Below are 17,960 nucleotides of genomic sequence, written 5' to 3' on the forward strand. Positions count from 1 at the left end.
GATGTGTGTTGCTTCCCATTTGATCTTGACAGTGCAGAGTGAGAAGCAGTAATTACAGTGTAGCCTTTGTTATGGTAAGAAAGCCTTGGGAAACCCTGCACAATAAAAACTTAATTACAGATCCCAGTCTCTGGTGGCATCAGGATGTCATTAACAGAATATAATTTAAAATGTGGTCATTAACTACCACATTAGTTACCTGCAATCCTGTGGACTTATTCAATGGTCCTCAGGGGTTTTTGCCCAGGGAACCCTGCTAGAGTGTGCAGCATATTCAAGGGCAACCCCTCAGTTGCTTTGTGTTTGTGTCAAAAAATGATGTTGTGTTTGATGAGGGAGCACATCTAGGCTCTGAGGCTCTCCTAATGAAAGGCTTTGCGAACTAAACCAGCTTCAATCATCAATCATGTATACGTAGGTAGTGATCATGAGACAACGTCCGCAGGGGGGAGACAAGGAAAAAGTTCATATGAGAGGCCGTTCAGGAAATAATTCACATTTGCTCTCACACTATACTCTTCCACACACAGTCTCTTATTCATACACACACGCACACGCACACGCACACGCACACACACACACACACACACACACACACACACACACACACACACACACACACACACACACACACACACACACACACACACACACACACACACACACACACACACACACACACATACACTAGTACTCTCTCTCTTTGTGTATGAGTATAATAGTGTGTGTGAGAGCAAATATGAATTATTTCCTAAACGGCCTTTCATAAGTTTGCGTTACCTTTCCTTCCAGAGCAAAATTCTAAAGTCTTCCATGGAAATTTTCACTAAGAGACATTAGGACATGTATTACACGTTGTTAAACCTCTCACTCACTCTTGTTATTTCTCTGCTCTCGTTAATGAGGTCATGATATGCCCCCAAAATATCTTTAGACCTACAGAGTTTTTATTTGATGTTTCCAGTTCAATTTTTCACTGAGCTGATGTTCACAGAATTTTCAGATGGATACAGTAAATGACAATGATGACAATGTGTTTTCCCATGCTTAGTCAGATGTGGCACTAATTATATGGCACTCATTTCCTGAATAAAACCACTGTAAATGATGCAGTTAGAAGAATCCTACAAACCTTAATTATGAAGCATGTGCTGGACAGCATTAATGTGCTCCCTGATGGGAAGCCTGGGTTGCCTTTTATTTCCTCACTCAAATTCTAAAATGTAAATTCATTGTGGTTACAAAGACAGACACTGTACAGCATCTTAAGTCTTTGAATCATTTTGGGCTTATCGTTTCAAGGCATTAAAAATCCCCATTTGGGGGAAATTGATTGGATTGTCATGGGGTGCAGACAGAAAGTCGGTGCAAGGTGCAGGAGATGGGGTGAAATGTATTAAACATCGCCAAAGCCACTAAATTATAAAGTGCTTCTGTCAGAGTGTTTTGGCTGTGCACAGAAACTAGTTTGAGCTGGTGCATTGGAATCAGTGTAGATGTATAATCTCCTCCTAGCAGAGTGTAGAGTATGATGACATTTAAAATCACAGCACATTGCTTCATTTCCATAATGTTTGAAATTCATTTGAATCAAAAACTGTGTTTTGTACCTCTGAACTTCTGAGTGTCTTTTATTTTATAAAGCTTTATCCAACACACAGATTATAGTGAGGCTGTAAAGTGTAAAAGATAAGACAAACACCTGCTTAATCCCGATTTAATGATTACAGGGTGAAACAATATTACAAACACCATAATGTTACAGAAAACAAAATATGCCCATGTTTTTCACAATAAAATTAGTTGTGGTGTTTTGTTTTTTTAAGCACAATAGGCTATATTAGAAAATAAAAAATAAAGTTGTTATCTGAGAGCATTAGCTTTTATTTCCACCATATAGTACAATGTTTATTTGACAACATACAGTAGGCTATATAAAGAATTCTGGTAAATTATTAATCATTCTCTCTCTGTAATTTTTTTTTTTTTTTTTGAGTAATTCCAGTCACTCGTTCCTTTCCAACCAGCCCTGTCTCAGTCCGACCATTAGGATAAAACAATATAAAAGAGTCAGAAAGCAACAATTGTTTCCCTCTTGTCCACTCTTATATAATTGTAGAAGATACTGACTGTAATTGCAGTGTACTTGGTGGTGTACAGACTGCAAAGTAAACCAATCTCCTGTCAGCCCATATCTTTTACACAGTAAACATTGGGTATGGGCTGGAATATGTGGCATTGCTCCTTCTGGTGAAATTACAGAGTACAGTCAATGTCGGACACTGTAAAAGCATCAAGATTTCAGCTCAGTTCAGCGTAGACAGCATGAGGAGCACATACAGTAGAATGAAAAGTGTGCACACAAGATAAAAGCCATATGCCTGGTTAATGTGTTAGCCAATAGCTACCACTGTCAGTTTTTCAGTGTTTTGCCACTTTTTCTTCAGTGAATAAAAAGCATTAGCCATGGTAGAGGTCATGGGCAAATCCCTTTAGGTTATAGGAAAATGTTGTAAATGTTAAACCTGAACATGGACCAAAACTAATGATGCAAAACAGTAATTACATGTTGCTTGCACTTGGATACGTTCAATGGCAGATCCCACTTCATACATCAGTGCAGTGGAAAAACATTATATCTACATATTGACAGTGAATATGAACCCAGTCAAGTAAAGGAATATAGAGAAACTATACTGCTTCTGAATGAAAATTTGTCATTTTTTCCCCTGATACCTGCTCCCAGAAAGCATTTCATTGGTACCTGATGTGTACAAATATTTACATATTTACAACAATTTCAGGTTGTAGTCCAAAGCATCTCTCATTTTTTTTCTTGATTTCCATAAATCCTCCTCTTAGATAAATAAAAATGCAAAGACTACTGGCTACCGACTACCGTCACATGGTTTGAATTTCGGACCGATGCTCTGTCAGTCGCACCTAAGCCGACCTCTTCTCTTCTGAATGTGGCTGGTCATTCTATTAGCTTTAAAGGTCAGAGTTGAGTCCCAGCCAGCTGTCAGACAGACACTGATTAGGGTCAAGGTAGAGGACTCAGATTTCTGGATGTGGATTTCTGTGCAGCTTGGTGAGAGCATGAGCAGAGTATTTTTCCTCATGATGTGTTTGCAGGCATATGAAAAGACATGGAGGACACGTTTCTCACCGAGCACACCTGAAGTTATAATGACATGCTGTGGTGATGCTCCATGAGACATCTGTAAATCACTGAGACAAAAGCATAATTGCTGCTGTGTCTGTCACTTGATAGCAATGGAAGACGTGGAAACTATCAGGTGACATACAGCAGGACAGACACAGGGGCCCTGCAGGAAAACAGGATAAACTGCAGACAAACAGAAGTCTTGTGTAGCTGAGCCAAGTTAAAGAGAGCGAATAAATAATTCCACTTGAAATCCAAGGGGACATTTTTTCACAACAAGACTGTTTTGTTGGCAAGACAGAAAACAGTCACATGAAAAGTCACAACAGTTTATTATTTGGTTTTGCCTCAGAAATCATCACCCCTTAGAGGTTAAGATGAAAGTCTCTGAAAAATGCAAACATGCTGCAACATTTATCAGTGAGAATCTTACTGCATATCAGAGGACACTAAATATTTAACAAACACCTGACAGCCTGTTGTGTCATGACAGACTATCATGATATCAGTATCATATGTGGCTGTACACGTGTAAAGTAAACTGAATAATCACATACATGATACTATTTACAGGATAAACTACATTTGACACTTTCACATTGTGCACAAAACTACATAAACACATTTTTAAAGATTAGTAGCCTATATCTCATCTGTTTCACAAGAACCTATGTTACATATAGAAAAAAATATGACAGGAAATAAAATAGGGGCAACACCTTTATGCAAATCATGTATCCATTTTGTGATGCATTTCTGGCATAAAAGACTTACATTGTACCCACACAGTTTATAATGGCTAAGTATGTATTCACAATGCAGTTGAAAAACAAGGATCTTGTGTTGCACTTTGTAGCCTGTTGATTCACACCCTAGCTGTGGGTGTTAATAATGTATATCCCTAGTTTATGTTTCAGAGATTCAAAGAGTGCTTTTTCTAATAAATCTGGTGTGCTGATATTTCACTGTTCTTTTTTTTCGTTTTTATAAGGTCTTATTATGAGATCAATTTGACGCAAAAACACAAGTGGCTAAATCGTTGTTTGTAAAAGTCAGTATTATACTTCAGCAAATCCAGACTTTCAGAAATCAGTGCAGAGCTGTTGTACAACACACACAATGAGGAGGAGGTGTGCGTAACAGCTGTTTTGCTTCAGTAATGTGACTTTCAAGTTCAACAACCACGCTAATTGCTCTCTGATTGCTTCATAGGCTAGTGCTTAGTGCTAAATACTAATGTCAACAAGCTAAAAAGCTGATAACAATGCTAGAGGTGCATAAGGAGGTATCACTTTAATCATGTTCTGCATCTTGGTTTAGCCTGTTACTGTGCTAACATTTGCTAAATAGCACAAAATAAAAAGGTTGATGTGAATTCAGTCACAATCAAATATACCTACTGCACTAATTCAAATGCTGGACAGGTGACACTGTATACAGTTATGAAAAAATCAAAATTAGCTTATTAGTAGTCATAAAAACTGTCTAAGCCAAATATCATGGTGGTCCATAACCGTCTCAATCAATTTCAATCAATACCACAAATGTCAACCTCATGGTGGCAGTGCAGGAAAGGTCAGAGAATAATCTAAGCTGTGCTTGGTTCATCTTCTTCAGCCACCAATGTCTGAATATTGTGGCAGTCCATTGTGTTAATAGTGTTGAGTGGGAATTTTGGCACCTTTGACCTGTTAGTGCCACTGAATGGAAATTCATGGGTCCACCAACGTCATTAGGCTTTATCCTCTGGGGACCATGACTGTTAAATTTCATGGGAAGTCATCAAGTAGCCATTTCTCAAGATATTTCAGTTCATACCAACAGATCAACAAAACCACCACTGAGCCACACCACCAAGAATAAAAAGGAATCCATGGGAAGTGCTTTTTCTGTTATGAAATAGCCGTCATATCACATTTTGCCTTACAGTGTGTCTGGTAAACAGTAGTTGTGGCACTACATGACAGCAATTATTGATTTCTACAGTGTTGGCTCACTACAGTATAGGGTTTTGTAGTGCTACAGTTATATTTGTCATCACACCAATAAGGCTTTCACATGATAGAACAATATCTTTACAGCATCTCCACCAGGCAGGACTGAGTGGTGAGAGGTGTCAATGAGACGCCAGTCTTTTTTTTTTTTTTTTATCTGCTGTCTGACAGGCTCTTGAGGCTGATGTACAGGGAGCTGACCATGGTGGCCTCCTCCTGCATGGACTCCTTCAAATCAGGCTGGTCCACACACGTAAGGGCCACCAATCTGTTTGGCAGTTTCCCACTGAACAACATGTAGATGCAGGGGTTTGCACAGCTGTTCAGGCTGCCCAGCAGCATCAGGATGGCGAAGGTTGTAGCTGGAAAAAGAGAGGTGGAAAAGAGAGATAAGATTTTCGTGTGACTCTTTCTCATTTTTAATCGAGAGGAACCTCTTTTTGTTGTAAATCATGAATTGCTTTTCACAGTATGGCTGTTCTTTTTTTGTATTTATTATTATTCATTTGTATCCATTATTTATCTCAAACTGAATAGCCTATACATTACGCACGATCTGATATCACCAAGTAAACAACAGCCCAGGACTAACCCTAACCCTAACCGGTTGGTTATAACAGCGCTCCTGGGCTGTTAATTACTTGGTGATATCAGATCATGCATACATTACAGTAGCCTAAATCTGACAATGGCAGTATTTAGTTTGAGTGGAGGTTTTATGTTAGATCTTCTCTTACTGTGAGTGGGCGCCTCCACGTCCCAGACAGACCAGAGCTGCGCGGTGAAGAACGGCGTCCAGCAGATAATGTAAGCGAGGACAATGACCACGGTCATCCTCACCGTCTTCACCCTCGCCTTGGACACCCCTGCCACGCTGCTGGCTCTGGAGGACAGCGACTTACTGGCCGCCTCTCCGACGTGCTGGTGCGTCTTCATGTGAAGGTTGATGTGCACGGTCCGGCAGATGCGCACCTGGCACACGATCACCGTGATAATGGGCAGGACGAATATGACCAGAGTCGTCCAGGTCACGTAGGCTTTCGTTCCCCACGGCTTGATGAACTCACCCCAGCAGTCGTACACACCGGGAGCCACCTCGACCCGAGAGAAGATGAAAACCTGCGGGAGGCTGCCGATGAAAGAGACGCACCAGGCGGCGCACACCGGTACGTTCCAGCGCGCCCTGCGCCTCTGGAAAGTCACCATGGGGTTGCAGATGGCTTGGTACCGGTCTATTGTCATCACTACTATCATATAAGTGGAGGCGAACATCCCGACCACCTGCATGTACTTCACCGCGCGGCACAGTATATCTGGTCCGATGAATCTGTCGGTGATGTCCCAAATGAGTTGCGGACAAACTTGGAAGAATGTGACCACCAGGTCCGCGACGCACAGGTGGAAAACGAAGACGCGCATCCTGGAGAGCCGTTTCCTTCGCTTCCACAGCACCAGCAAGAGCCCGAAGTTTAGGATCCCCGCAGTGATGAATATGATGGACAGGAGAACTATTTCCACCTGAGCCACGCGCTGGTCCCGCGGCTCGTCTCCCAAGAGTACACCCTCCGAAGAGATGTTACTGACATTAACGCGAAACCACGCCATGGCTTTCACGCCAACCACAGCGCAGAGTAGATGAAGATAACCACAATTATAAAAACCATTCCAGGTGAATCCAGCTATAGCAGACTAATAAAAAATAAAATAAATAAAAGTAAAAAAAGACAACCTCGCTTTTTATAATGTCACCAACAGGTAATTCCCTTGAAAAATCGATTTGAGAGATTACAGGATGAATTTCCAGAAATAAACAAGTTGAGAGTCTCCAGGCAGAAACTGAGGTGTTGGAGCAAAGAGCTTTATATCTCCTCATCTCTGGAGGAGGAGGGAGGGGCAACATGACTCCAGCACAGAAAACACGCAGACGACCACCACCATATCAAAGCAGGTAAACCACATTCAGTGCTGATCTTTGGCCTGTTTTCAAAGAACCATGATCTTTGAAGTAGTTTAAATTATTTGAAATGCGTCATATCTCTCTCCAAGTTTAGCACACAGCGCTTGTGACTGATTGGTGTGTTAATTTCTCGCAGCTCTTGCCAAACACAGAACAGTGAAGGGGATTTACACATAAGTGAAATTAACCTCAAGCAAAAGAGTCATGGTGTAAGTGCCTTTAATTAAAAAAAGAAGAAAAAAAAGAAGAAATAACTTCACTCAAGAAATTATATATTACTGCAGTTACACAACCACCTTTTTGTTTTGCATCACTGTTTTGACAAATGAAAATAATCATTTTTAGCACAACTATTTTATTCACAGATTCTTACCTCTGTGTTTAATCAAACCTGCCCAACTGGTGAAACGGTGATAAAGACTTAAACTGGCTAGGCGTCACTATAGTGTCGGCCATTTATTCTGAAGACCTTAACATAAGCAGCAGGGCTCTGTAATACCACATAGTGAAATCTGCTGCCACTGTCCATTAGCCATCCTGTCACAAAGTGGCAGCTGTGACGTTGGGAGCATATTGTGTGCGATCTCTTTAACTTTACATGAAGATGCAGATTAACAGAAGAAGCCCTGGGGTAATTTAGAATGAAATTACACATTCATCAATGGGTATGCATGTGTCAGTTCTTGTAGCATCCTCTTGTCAACAATACATCAGTGTGCTTGATCGATCCCTGCGAGCGGCAGTTACACCGTCGATTGTCCCCACACTTATTGTCTATTGTCGTCTGACACAAAACACCTGCTTTTCTTTTCACTTAAGATTTCACGTAACTGAGCAGTTCATCTTTGTCCATCTGATAATGACTTTTCTTCCAGATGTCACGGAGTTTCTGTAAGGTAGCACCTATCTCTTTGCCTGTTGTCACACCCAACCTCCTCAGATCGTGCCCACTGACGGGGAAGCGAGGGGTGGACCACCTGCTGAGCTCCGCCAACAGCTTCTTCTCACCTTGATACTTCAGCAGCTCACATACTTTAGTCTGAGTATCCAGCTCCCGGCTCTAGAAAGACACAACATGAGTGTTTTTAGATCCAAGTATCTTCTCTGTCAGCAAAACAATAAGCAACAATCAAAGGCTGAATGAGAATAAAAACTCTGCAGGTGTTACTGATTGAAGCAGATCGGGTGTGATTTGAGGAGATATAATTATTGTCTCGCAAATAAAAGAAAACCAACATGCAGTTGTCTTCAGATTTTAATACTAATCTGTTTGGTTCAGAGAAATGCTTGACATTATATTGTTCTCTTTGACAATTATAAACCAGTTAGAAGAAAACAAACAACAGCAAATCCCCAGAAATGAACACAACTCTTTTAATGACTCCCAGCACCTACAGCAAATGGCCATATATTCTTTGGTTTGCTTATTTTCTCTCTTTTCTTCTTCTGTTACAAATAGTGAGTTAATATGATCCTATTTTAATCCTTTCAAATCCCCCTTTGAATCAACTGTAATTGTTGTCTGAAGTTTAAGTTTTGTGAAAAAAAATAAAAGAAGCACTAAAGTGAAACTTAAACTAAACTTAAACTACAGTACAATGACCATCATAATCCAAGCTTAGTTTGATTACAAACTTGTCCTTGAATGATAGAATACAGCAGGGAAGTGACTGAGAAGTTAGGATTTGGGTGCACAAAGAAATTAAAATCACTTCTATGGTTGATTATTGTAAATTACATATTAATTATGATTTGATAATTTTCCTGCTTTACTAAATAATTACAACCTTAAAATGAACTTTAACCAGCAGCCACACATGTCTGCCCATTCAGCTTTAAAATAACCTAAATTTATTAACAATGTCTTCCTAGAACATGGTCTGTACATTCCACTGAATGCTCAAAGCATCATCAATGAACACATTGTCCCATTATAACTCCCTCAGCCTTTTCTTTGTTTATAACAAACATAAATAACCGACATTTTATTTATGAATTAACTGGAGGAGACTAAAACTTACGTCAATGATGAAGTCAGTGAAGGGCTTGAGGCTGTCTGGCTCGTCTTTGCACTTGTGGAGTTCTCGTCTGTGTTTGACCAGGAACAGAGCCAGAGTCTTCTCCTCCTTGGACACTTTCAGCCGGATGTCCATCTTTTCCACCTCCTCTGGGCATTGGAAGAGAGGCGCCAGGACGGTCATGGGTTTGGGAGAGTGGTCTTGGACGTTCTGCCACACTCGCTTCATCTCATCAACATCGCCATCTGGAGGTAAACCTGAGCAGGTACAGGGACATCAGGGATGAGCAACAGAGCAGAACAAAAAAAATAACAAGAAAAAAAAAGATTTTATTGTAATTACACTGATAACACTTCTGAAACACTTCTTACCAAATGACCTGTCATAGGTTTAACAATCAAAGGTCATTGGGTCATCTGTCCAGTGCAGACTAATAGCAGGGTTCACATCAAACCCCATTTCATGTTTTGAAGGGAAACTGGTCTCTTTCTTTTTAAGAAACAACTCTTGACACTATTGATCCTTTTCACTAATACAGGTACAAATCACTTCATAGTAGTCATTATTTGCTATGGCCGACCATTTTCAAGAACCATGAAAAATATTGTGTTGCAACATTTGGTAACATTTTTACCAAACTGAGTCGTTGGAGGATCAAAATTTTGTTTTTGAGTGGAGGGTAACGTGATTTCTGTGTACATGTTTCTCCACCAAACATTTTACCAAATAGAGGTTTACACAAAGAACCACTCCATAGATTTTAGTTCAAAGGCAACAACATGTATATAAACTCTTTTATGGTTCTAGCGCAGCCCATCTCAAACACTAAGACAGGCTGCTCTGGTGGTCCACAAGTGACCTCTTGTGGTCTGTAAATCATATTTGTGCCTTTCTCACCTATGTACTGGGACAGTTCCAGCTCGTACATCAGCTGCAGCAGATGAGCAGCATGGTTACCAACTACCATCTTTTTTATTTCCACCCAGATCCGTTCTCCTGATACTGCTGCCAGTCCGCGGCCGTTTTCCCTGATGGCGGTCAGTGTCTCAGGCTCGTGGTCGTCCGGCTCCGAGGCCACCCTGCCATAGAACCTGGGGTGAAATGGGACGCTAAAGGTCAATATGTCTTCGAATCAAACAAATAAAGATGGTTTTAGTTCACACTTTGCATTTTTCATCAGGTCTAAGTCTCTCTAGCTTTTCATCATGAACTAGGTAAGATGAAAATTAAATGAAACAGTCCACCTGAAATATCTCAATATTCTCAGGTAGTCCTCTTGGATTCTGTGCTCAGCACTGCCGACAAACCGAACTTTTCGGTTTTTCAGGTCTTCATATCCTTTAAAATAGTCGTATAATGTGCCATCAAGACCTATAAAGTAAGAAGAAAACTTGGTGAGGAATTTGACACATAATAAACTGTAGCAAATTCACTGCACATGGATTAACACACAGTATGCACACACAGTATGCATTGCAATAACATTAGTAAACACAGGGGTAAGTCATAATGATTAAACAACTTTAATTTGATTCCATGAACTACAAAGACACAGTTACCTAGAAACATGGAGTTGATGGTGAGGTCTCTCCGCTCAGCGTCTTTCAGCCAGTCAGTGGTGAACTCCACCTCTGCATGACGTCCATCTGTCTGAACGTCCACTCTCAGTGTGGTCACCTCAAAGTTCTCATTGTGTAGCTGTACATATATAAAAAAAAGAATAACAAAGAAAAGACATTGGATAAGAGGTACATTAAGTTTGTCCTTCAGTCTCCATCTGCTCACGGTTAGTGAAGTAGTTCAGAAGACACTCAAAAATATAATTGGGTCACAATCTGTATGGTAAAAGCTACTCATGCCACCATTGGGATTTCTGGTTGGTCCAGGCATTAACATCTTTCAATCAAAACCTATGACAATCAGATTGCTTCGCTGTCTTACCCGTGCTGTAATGGTCCCATGCTTCTCTCCTTTATTGTTGATCATCCTGATGCCAGCTTTCTGGAACATCTGCTTCATCTCCTCCGGAGTGGCTGTTGTGGCAAAGTCCACATCCTCCGGCCGCTTGCCGGACAGCAGATCACGCACTGCACCTCCAGCTATCCTCAGCTCATGCTGGTGCTTCTCAAACACCTCTGCAGAGACCAAACACACAGAGTAAGGAATTAAACAAATGCCAGAGGCAAGCTGGCTGATAACAAAGGTTAAGACTGCAAGGGCAAGTGTCTTTCCATTATGATTGATTCATTTGTCACACAAACACATTTCAGTCATTTATGTTCATTTATATTCTAACTGTATTTCACTCCAACAACGAGATTATTTCTGCCTCCAGGGAAACTTAGGAATGTGTTTTTAGGTTTATGATCAGTGTGAAGTGCTGGTTACGGATGCAAAGCGTTGTTATCAAGGGTTATTCCACCTCTTTAGGGTTAGGTAGCACTTAGGAGACAATAAAGGCTCATTTTATCTATTTTGGCTGATCAGATCATGAGGATGAAATTGGCATAGGGACTTTTAATAAAGCCTGTATTTATTTTTTTTGAAAGGCCCACCAGTATCCCAACATTATAGAAGAGTAACATTTAAGAGATGAAGTAACCCCTAAAAATCATCAGCTTTTAGATATGCCCATGCCTGATACTGACTTTTTTGGATCCACTATTGGCTTGTACTAAGAACAAACTAAATATATCTGTCTGTTAGAAACAGGGAAGGAAGAGCCCAGTTCTGAGTGACCACGGCCGTCAGGTGTCTGTGTGTGTATCTCACCTGCTAGTCCAGTCAGTCCATCAGTGAACAGAGACTGAAACTCACTGGTCTTCAGCTGCATAGTGTAGAGACTCCTCCAATAGAAACCTGTTCTACCAATCACACGAGGGCTGAATATTCTGCTCCACATCTGTACAAAAGGTTTAAAAAAAAAAAAACAATCAAACAAACGTGTATTATGCCTGCCGGGTGCCTGTCCACATACATCGAGCTAGCTAACAGTACGTGTTCACGTTAAGTTGTACGTTTCCTATACATAAAAAGCCCGCGAGCACCAGCGGCATGTTAATGTATACGTACCAGATATCTGAGCGAGAGGTGACGGCAACTCAAACAGAAGAGTTTACGAACACACCGTGTAGTTTCTATCACCTCATTATGTCACTCTGCCATCAGCCATGAAGCGATACAGGAAGACTTTTCAATAACACGCGGTTGCTAACCAATAGCGTGAGGATACGTCACGCTCGGGAGGCGGGGTTTAAAGGTTTAAGCTACGCGTTAGCCTCTCGCGAGATTTCTGCGTGGTGGCTCTAGGTGGGTTACTTGTTGTTTTCGTGCTGTTTCAGACCCTTTGTGTTAGATAGAAACATGACATTAACATCTTACACTGCAACAAAACTTCATTCATAACGTAAGTGAAGGGTTTGTGGCATTGTGATTGTTCGGCTCGCCGTTACACGCTACGTTACACGTAGCTTCTCGCGAGATTTTTTTGCCGTGGCTTCAGGTGGTTTTCAGCAGGTTTTCAGGCTGGTTCTGTGTGTGTGCTCCTGTCACATCAGCGACCAAGTAAAGAGGCAAATGGCCAAAGTGGAGCTGACGCCGCTCAGACCGTGGGACGACTTCTTCCCCGGCTCGGACAGATTCGCTAAACCAGATGTGAAAGATTTGGCGAGATGGAACAACAGAGTTATCAGCAACCTGCTTTATTACCAGACAAATTATCTGGCTTCAGCCGTCGCTGTTTTCCTAATTGTCGGGTAAGTAAAGTTGCACAGAGTAACGTAAGTCGTGACATCAATACAGCGGCTGTGTAATGTGTAGTCACGTTTTCTGGTGTACTTATCCGGTAACGCTGCCTTGTTTGAGTAACCTGGGTGTAGCCTACTTCAAATGGGTTTAGGCAGGATGTAGGCTGCTTAAGAATTGAAAGATACTGTGCCAGCTGTCATGTGAGGCTCTGCTAGTGCTCCTTTCACTTCTATCTACGGGAAACTAAAGTTAAAGAGCCTCTCCTGCAAGAATATGTCATTTCAAAGACATCTCATGAGAAGAATTGAATGAAAAACATATTATTTTCTGCATTCTATGATTCATCACTGCAATCAGCGATGAATCAGGCCTATGTGATTTCCACATAGGCCTCAAGTACAAGCACATCCCCAGCACAGACCACTGCAGTGCAGTCTGCTTGAAGAACCAGTTTATCATCTGATAACTCCATAGAAGGCAGATTCAGGTCAGGGAACAAGAGGTCAAGCCTTTAGTTTATGAAATATCTTGGCTTTAAGTTGGTACTTTTGTGTCAACTTAAGCCTGGCTGACTAAAAATAGTGGTGCCCTGCACACTGAGCTGTGTGATGACAAATTGTTGCTATGGTCTCGAAAGCCTACTTAAGCCATTTGTCTAGTCAGCTGTTGCATTGCAGATAGCACAGTTGTGAGGAAACAGTAGCCTCATCAGTTGAATCAGAGATAAAACCCAGTGTGAGGTATTTCCCTGAGCAAGTCAATCCTGAATCATGATAACCAAAGCAAACCAACAAGACTGAACTTTGACACAGTTACATCACCGTTTACGTTTTTCTTAAAATTGTATTCATCCAGTGTGGAAACAGCTCAACCATATTTCCACATTTGCATGGACCAATAGCAGATGTTCTGGTCACAGGAAACTTATTAAAACCACACAGAATAGCCTCAAACATAAAGACTGTCTAATTAGTGCCGATTCATGCAAAGGTAGCTGGGTTCAGAACTTTTACTGATTTTATTTCCAAATAACAGACCATCAGGCTAGATGATGTTCAGACCTGTTTTTTCTTTTTCTTTTCTTTTTTTGTACTCAGAAAGATTTTTGTGCAGGATTAGACTCGGTAAACAGACTTTGGACTGGATGGCAGCGGTGTAACAAAGGATTTTACGTGATAAGAGTTTAAGGGTCCTTCTTAAAAATATTTGTGTATGATATGTTTGTGCAAAAATTATATTAGTATTTGTGGCCAGTATACTGTTGAAAGTGAAAATGTTTTTATGAACTCAATGAAATGATTCCAAACACATAAAGTCTTATTTTCTTAAAGTTTTTTTCTACTCTGTGAGAGCAGTTTATTCAGGATCACCACCGATACTGAAGCCTAGTTAGCCTGAGTAAACCAAGGTGTGAGACAGATGCTTGGCCTCTCGCTGAGGTCATTACTTGACATCACTGTGGACGTGACAGGGCCTGATTTGTCACAGAGCTTTTCAATGCAACATGTCCGGCCAGGGGAAAAAAACAGCAGGTGAAAGGGATGGAAACTCTGACGACTAATCTCTTGGTCAACATGTAAAAATTTCCCCTTCGTAATTTCCCAGAGCCAAACTGTTGCTGTTAAATTCCCTGTTTTATTTGAGGATCCATCCAAAATGTAACAATTTCAGGTCACTACCACAGTAGATAAAGGAAATCAGAAATCTGTCATTTTAGAAGTTTGGAGGAGAATGTTTAATATTTTTCCTGCAAAATATAACATTTCCTACATAATTATATAATTTCCTGTAGATTTGACTTACAAAAATATACTTTTTGTCTATTTAGATCTTATATAGAGAAGAATAACTACAGAAAATAGTGCTTAGTCTCTATGAAAACAGTCCGTGATACTAAAAGGAGTTTTGTTGTTGTACAAACCGCCTCTGAACACTTGGTGGAGCCAGCGACCACACATACGAGCCCATGCCTGTGCTCCAGTTTTATGAGAACTGTTTTAAAGTGACACCGTGCTCTCTGATGTCCCATGATGCCTCCCTGCAGGTTCCTGAACCCTCTGGGGATGTTCACAGCCATGTCTGTGGTGTCGGGTGTCTTCCTGGGTTCAGTCTGGGCCGGAGAGAACAGAGCCATGATCAACAACTTTAAGCGGCAGAATCCCACTGCGTTTGTGATCGCCGTCATGGTCGCCAGCTACATTGTGATTTCTATGATGGGCAGTGTCATGGTGTTCATGTATGCCATCACTTTACCTCTGGCTTGTAAGTTCAAGATGATAACATGGGAAGGTCACATTTTAAATCCATAACTGACACATAATGTTAACATATATGCTTATTACTGCAATATAATTTTTATGGAGACTAAGGTTAAATTTAATATCTGGTCCTTTTATTGCTCTATAAATGTCTTTTTAGAGTATATTGACCTGTGCATTTCAATTTTAAAATATGTTGTTTCAGAATCATTGAAACATGTTTTTCAGGTTCTCAGCGACTGATTCTGACTTGAACAGAAGTTTATGAATTTGTTTTTGCCAAACATTGACAACACTGTCTTTTTTGTTTCTCATCTGCCTTCTCAGTGGTATTTGCACATGCTTCGTTTCGCCTCCGCAACATGAAGAATAAACTGGAGAACAAGATAGAAGGCGCCGGACTGAAGAGGTCACCGATGGGCATTTTGCTGGAGGCTCTGGGTCAGCAAGAGGAAAACCTTCAAAAGATCCAGAGCTTTTTGGAGGGAAAACTGAAGGAGTGATTGGACACACATGTTCATCTTTTGGCCAAAGATCATGACTTTTGCATCCCTCAGTCTAAACCTTTTTAACAGTTGTTTCACAGACAGTGTGTTTGCCAGTGTGCGTGCGTGTGTGTGTGTGTTTTGAAAAGAAGGTTTTGTTATCTGAAGGGGTTTATCTTTACCTCAGGGTTATCTGTCACTCCACCAAGAACTTGTCAGGGCACTTTTCTCAAAACAGCGGTGAGGGCATCTCATGCACTGCCTCACATCTCTGCTATGCAATGTCTTCAGTGTTGAACGCAGCTTTAGACTCCTTCGGTCTTTGGTACGAAATCTGTCTTTAATAATGAGTCTCAGAAAAGACCGTCGGTCCTGCCAGTTTACGCTCGACTAAAAAATTTCGAAAGCAATGTGTTGCCTTTTAACAAAGAATAAAAAGTGCACGCTCAACAAACGCCATTGCCAAGATAACTCCAAAAGGCTGGATCGTGTCCTCACATAAAATGTAACAGTCTACCGAAGTACACGTTTGACTTGCAACCAACCAACCTTATGTTCATGCAAATAAAAAGAGTCAAGACAAAAGAGAAAACTTTGTCTCCAACTCTGAGCAGCCTTTGATTCTAAACTCTGAGTCAGATCAGTGTATTTAAAGTGAACACTTCAAAGGAGTGCGAGGTCTTGACCCGTGTCCATCAGTATTCCTCCTGCACCTCTGGCTGTTTAATCTTGACAATGCTCCCTATGTGATGGATTGGTTAACTTTGCTTTCCCCCTCACTTACGCCAATGCTAATCAATGGGCTGCAGTAGATTATAGTGCAGAGAGCTGAGCGTTGCAACAGAGACTGAGTGGATTCATCTGCAGTCATTCACCTCCAAATCTGAGTTAGTCGCTGCGTCAGCTACTCTGGATGCGTGCGTGTTTCTTTTTTTCTTTTTTTTTATTGGATTCCTTTTGAAATTGACTGCAGATAGCGAGAATCCATCTGGAACATTATGCTCTCTTATTTGCTTTTAAGTGGCAGTGTGTAAAGGGTGGGGGGAAACGTGAAGATAACAATGATGGCAATTAAAAGTGTAATCACTTTAAATGTTCATGTTAACCCTTTGCTCTAAGAGTCACTTAAAATCCAGAATCAAGCACTTGACGTCGCACGTTTCCTCTGTAAGGAATGTGTGTTATTTTGGAGACGGCCCCTACAAGATGACCTCTGCACACTCAGGTGTAACCGTATTCCAGTAGCTCTCCGGTTTAACTCCAAGCTGCAAGCCCGTCTGTGCTGCAGCCGTGATTTATGGCCTCTCCCGCTGTGCATCATCTTCATCCATATTGTGCAACTTTTTGGAGGGGCGTGTACACACACAAGCACTGGTGGCAATAAACTCAAGTACAGTCATGTTTTTGAGGCGGGGGCACAGTGGAGGTCCTTGTTCTTGCTGCTGCAGCTGCTGGGAGGATCTCCACCAACACGTGCTGCTGCTGCTGCTGCTGCTGCTGCTGCTGCTGCTGCTGTTGTTGTTCACTGAACACTGAACAGGTGTGTGTCTGTCTTTGGTGTTTTCTCCTCAACAGACGTGTAATCCAGGAGAGGAAGCGCTGCAGTGCTGCAAAACAACACTTATTCCTTTCTTGGTGTGTTTTTGCGTGAATCAGAAACACTTGACTAACTTGTCATTTTGAAACAACCATAATTGCGTCCAAAGGTTGTCGTCAGTGAACTCAGTGGATGTGACTGGAAAACAAACTGTTCTGGTGGCGGCAGCAACAACAACAACACTGTAACAATCTGCGTCTTTCTTTTGTTTCCACAACACAAAGACATTACGGAGAAGAATCGAGCAGTCAGGCACACTTTGACAACTAAACACGCTGCCTTCGGGTTGACCCCTGCACCCCCTCCCCTCCTCCTCCTCCTCAGTTTGCCTGAGAGGCTTTGGCTTTTGGCCGGCTAAGCTGGTTAGCTAGCCTCATAATTCAGACAGACTGTCACTCAGCAGATCCGGCTGCTTGGACCTACACCACAGCTGATCATGTGACACATTAGTGGCGACCCGCCATGACCTTTGCGGTCTACCGTATCCTAATGTGAGCTTCCCATACACACACACACACTGCTGTTTTTTTCTGCCTCCTTGAGAGAAGGTCATCCATATTAGCCGATAAGGAAGACCGCAGTGCACGTGATCGATCAGCTAATCCAACTATCCAGCCTTCATAACTCGAGAGAGCCATCACTCTGTGTAACGAGGCACAGTGTGCTGATCCCAGGGATGATTTATTTAGTGACACCGTCACCTATTGTATGTGCTCAAGGTTTGGGCATTGTTTTGAA

At 41.5% G+C, this 17,960-nt stretch overlaps 3 protein-coding genes across 3 annotated transcripts; 1 reads left to right on the forward strand and 2 right to left on the reverse strand.

Moving 5' to 3' along the window:
- Nucleotides 1-5,313: 5,313 nt before the first annotated feature.
- avpr2b.1 (arginine vasopressin receptor 2b, tandem duplicate, 1) lies at nucleotides 5,314-6,765 on the reverse strand (the record flags this gene model as incomplete). Its single annotated transcript, XM_083971554.1, has 2 exons — nucleotides 5,314-5,522; nucleotides 5,898-6,765. The coding sequence occupies 2 exons, from the start codon at nucleotides 6,763-6,765 to the stop codon at nucleotides 5,314-5,316; spliced, it is 1,077 nt and encodes a 358-aa protein (XP_083827680.1).
- Nucleotides 6,766-7,350: 585 nt separating this feature from the next.
- On the reverse strand, nucleotides 7,351-12,331 carry trnt1 (tRNA nucleotidyl transferase, CCA-adding, 1). The gene is made up of 8 exons (XM_083971548.1): nucleotides 12,208-12,331; nucleotides 11,908-12,037; nucleotides 11,077-11,270; nucleotides 10,695-10,833; nucleotides 10,380-10,506; nucleotides 10,033-10,226; nucleotides 9,139-9,392; nucleotides 7,351-8,177 (listed from the first exon to the last, which is right to left on the reverse strand). Exons 2-8 carry the CDS (start codon nucleotides 12,035-12,037, stop codon nucleotides 7,932-7,934), a joined length of 1,284 nt encoding a protein of 427 aa, XP_083827674.1. The 5' UTR covers nucleotides 12,208-12,331; the 3' UTR covers nucleotides 7,351-7,931.
- A 316-nt stretch (nucleotides 12,332-12,647) lies between these two features.
- Nucleotides 12,648-16,965, forward strand: arl6ip5a (ADP-ribosylation factor-like 6 interacting protein 5a). The gene is made up of 3 exons (XM_083971558.1): nucleotides 12,648-12,890; nucleotides 14,927-15,144; nucleotides 15,468-16,965. Exons 1-3 carry the CDS (start codon nucleotides 12,712-12,714, stop codon nucleotides 15,641-15,643), a joined length of 573 nt encoding a protein of 190 aa, XP_083827684.1. The 5' UTR covers nucleotides 12,648-12,711; the 3' UTR covers nucleotides 15,644-16,965.
- The last annotated feature ends 995 nt before the right edge of the window (nucleotides 16,966-17,960 follow it).

This window comes from Trachurus trachurus (genome assembly GCF_905171665.1).
Source record: "Trachurus trachurus genome assembly, chromosome: 5".
NCBI classification, from domain to species: domain Eukaryota; kingdom Metazoa; phylum Chordata; class Actinopteri; order Carangiformes; family Carangidae; genus Trachurus; species Trachurus trachurus.

Bases quoted from the DNA above. Each gene is read 5' to 3' on its own strand.
- arl6ip5a (XM_083971558.1), top strand. From the start codon at position 12,712: ATGGCCAAAGTGGAGCTGACGCCGCTCAGACCGTGGGACGACTTCTTC. The intron at 12,891-14,926 runs GTAAGTAAAGTT...GCCTCCCTGCAG, and splicing joins GCTGTTTTCCTAATTGTCGG to GTTCCTGAACCCTCTGGGGA. The intron at 15,145-15,467 runs GTAAGTTCAAGA...CTGCCTTCTCAG, and splicing joins CATCACTTTACCTCTGGCTT to TGGTATTTGCACATGCTTCG.
- trnt1 (XM_083971548.1), bottom strand. From the start codon at position 12,037: ATGTGGAGCAGAATATTCAGCCCTCGTGTGATTGGTAGAACAGGTTTC. The intron at 10,507-10,694 runs GTAACTGTGTCT...CTTACTTTATAG, and splicing joins CATCAACTCCATGTTTCTAG to GTCTTGATGGCACATTATAC. The intron at 10,227-10,379 runs GTGGACTGTTTC...ATTTCACCCCAG, and splicing joins AGAATATTGAGATATTTCAG to GTTCTATGGCAGGGTGGCCT.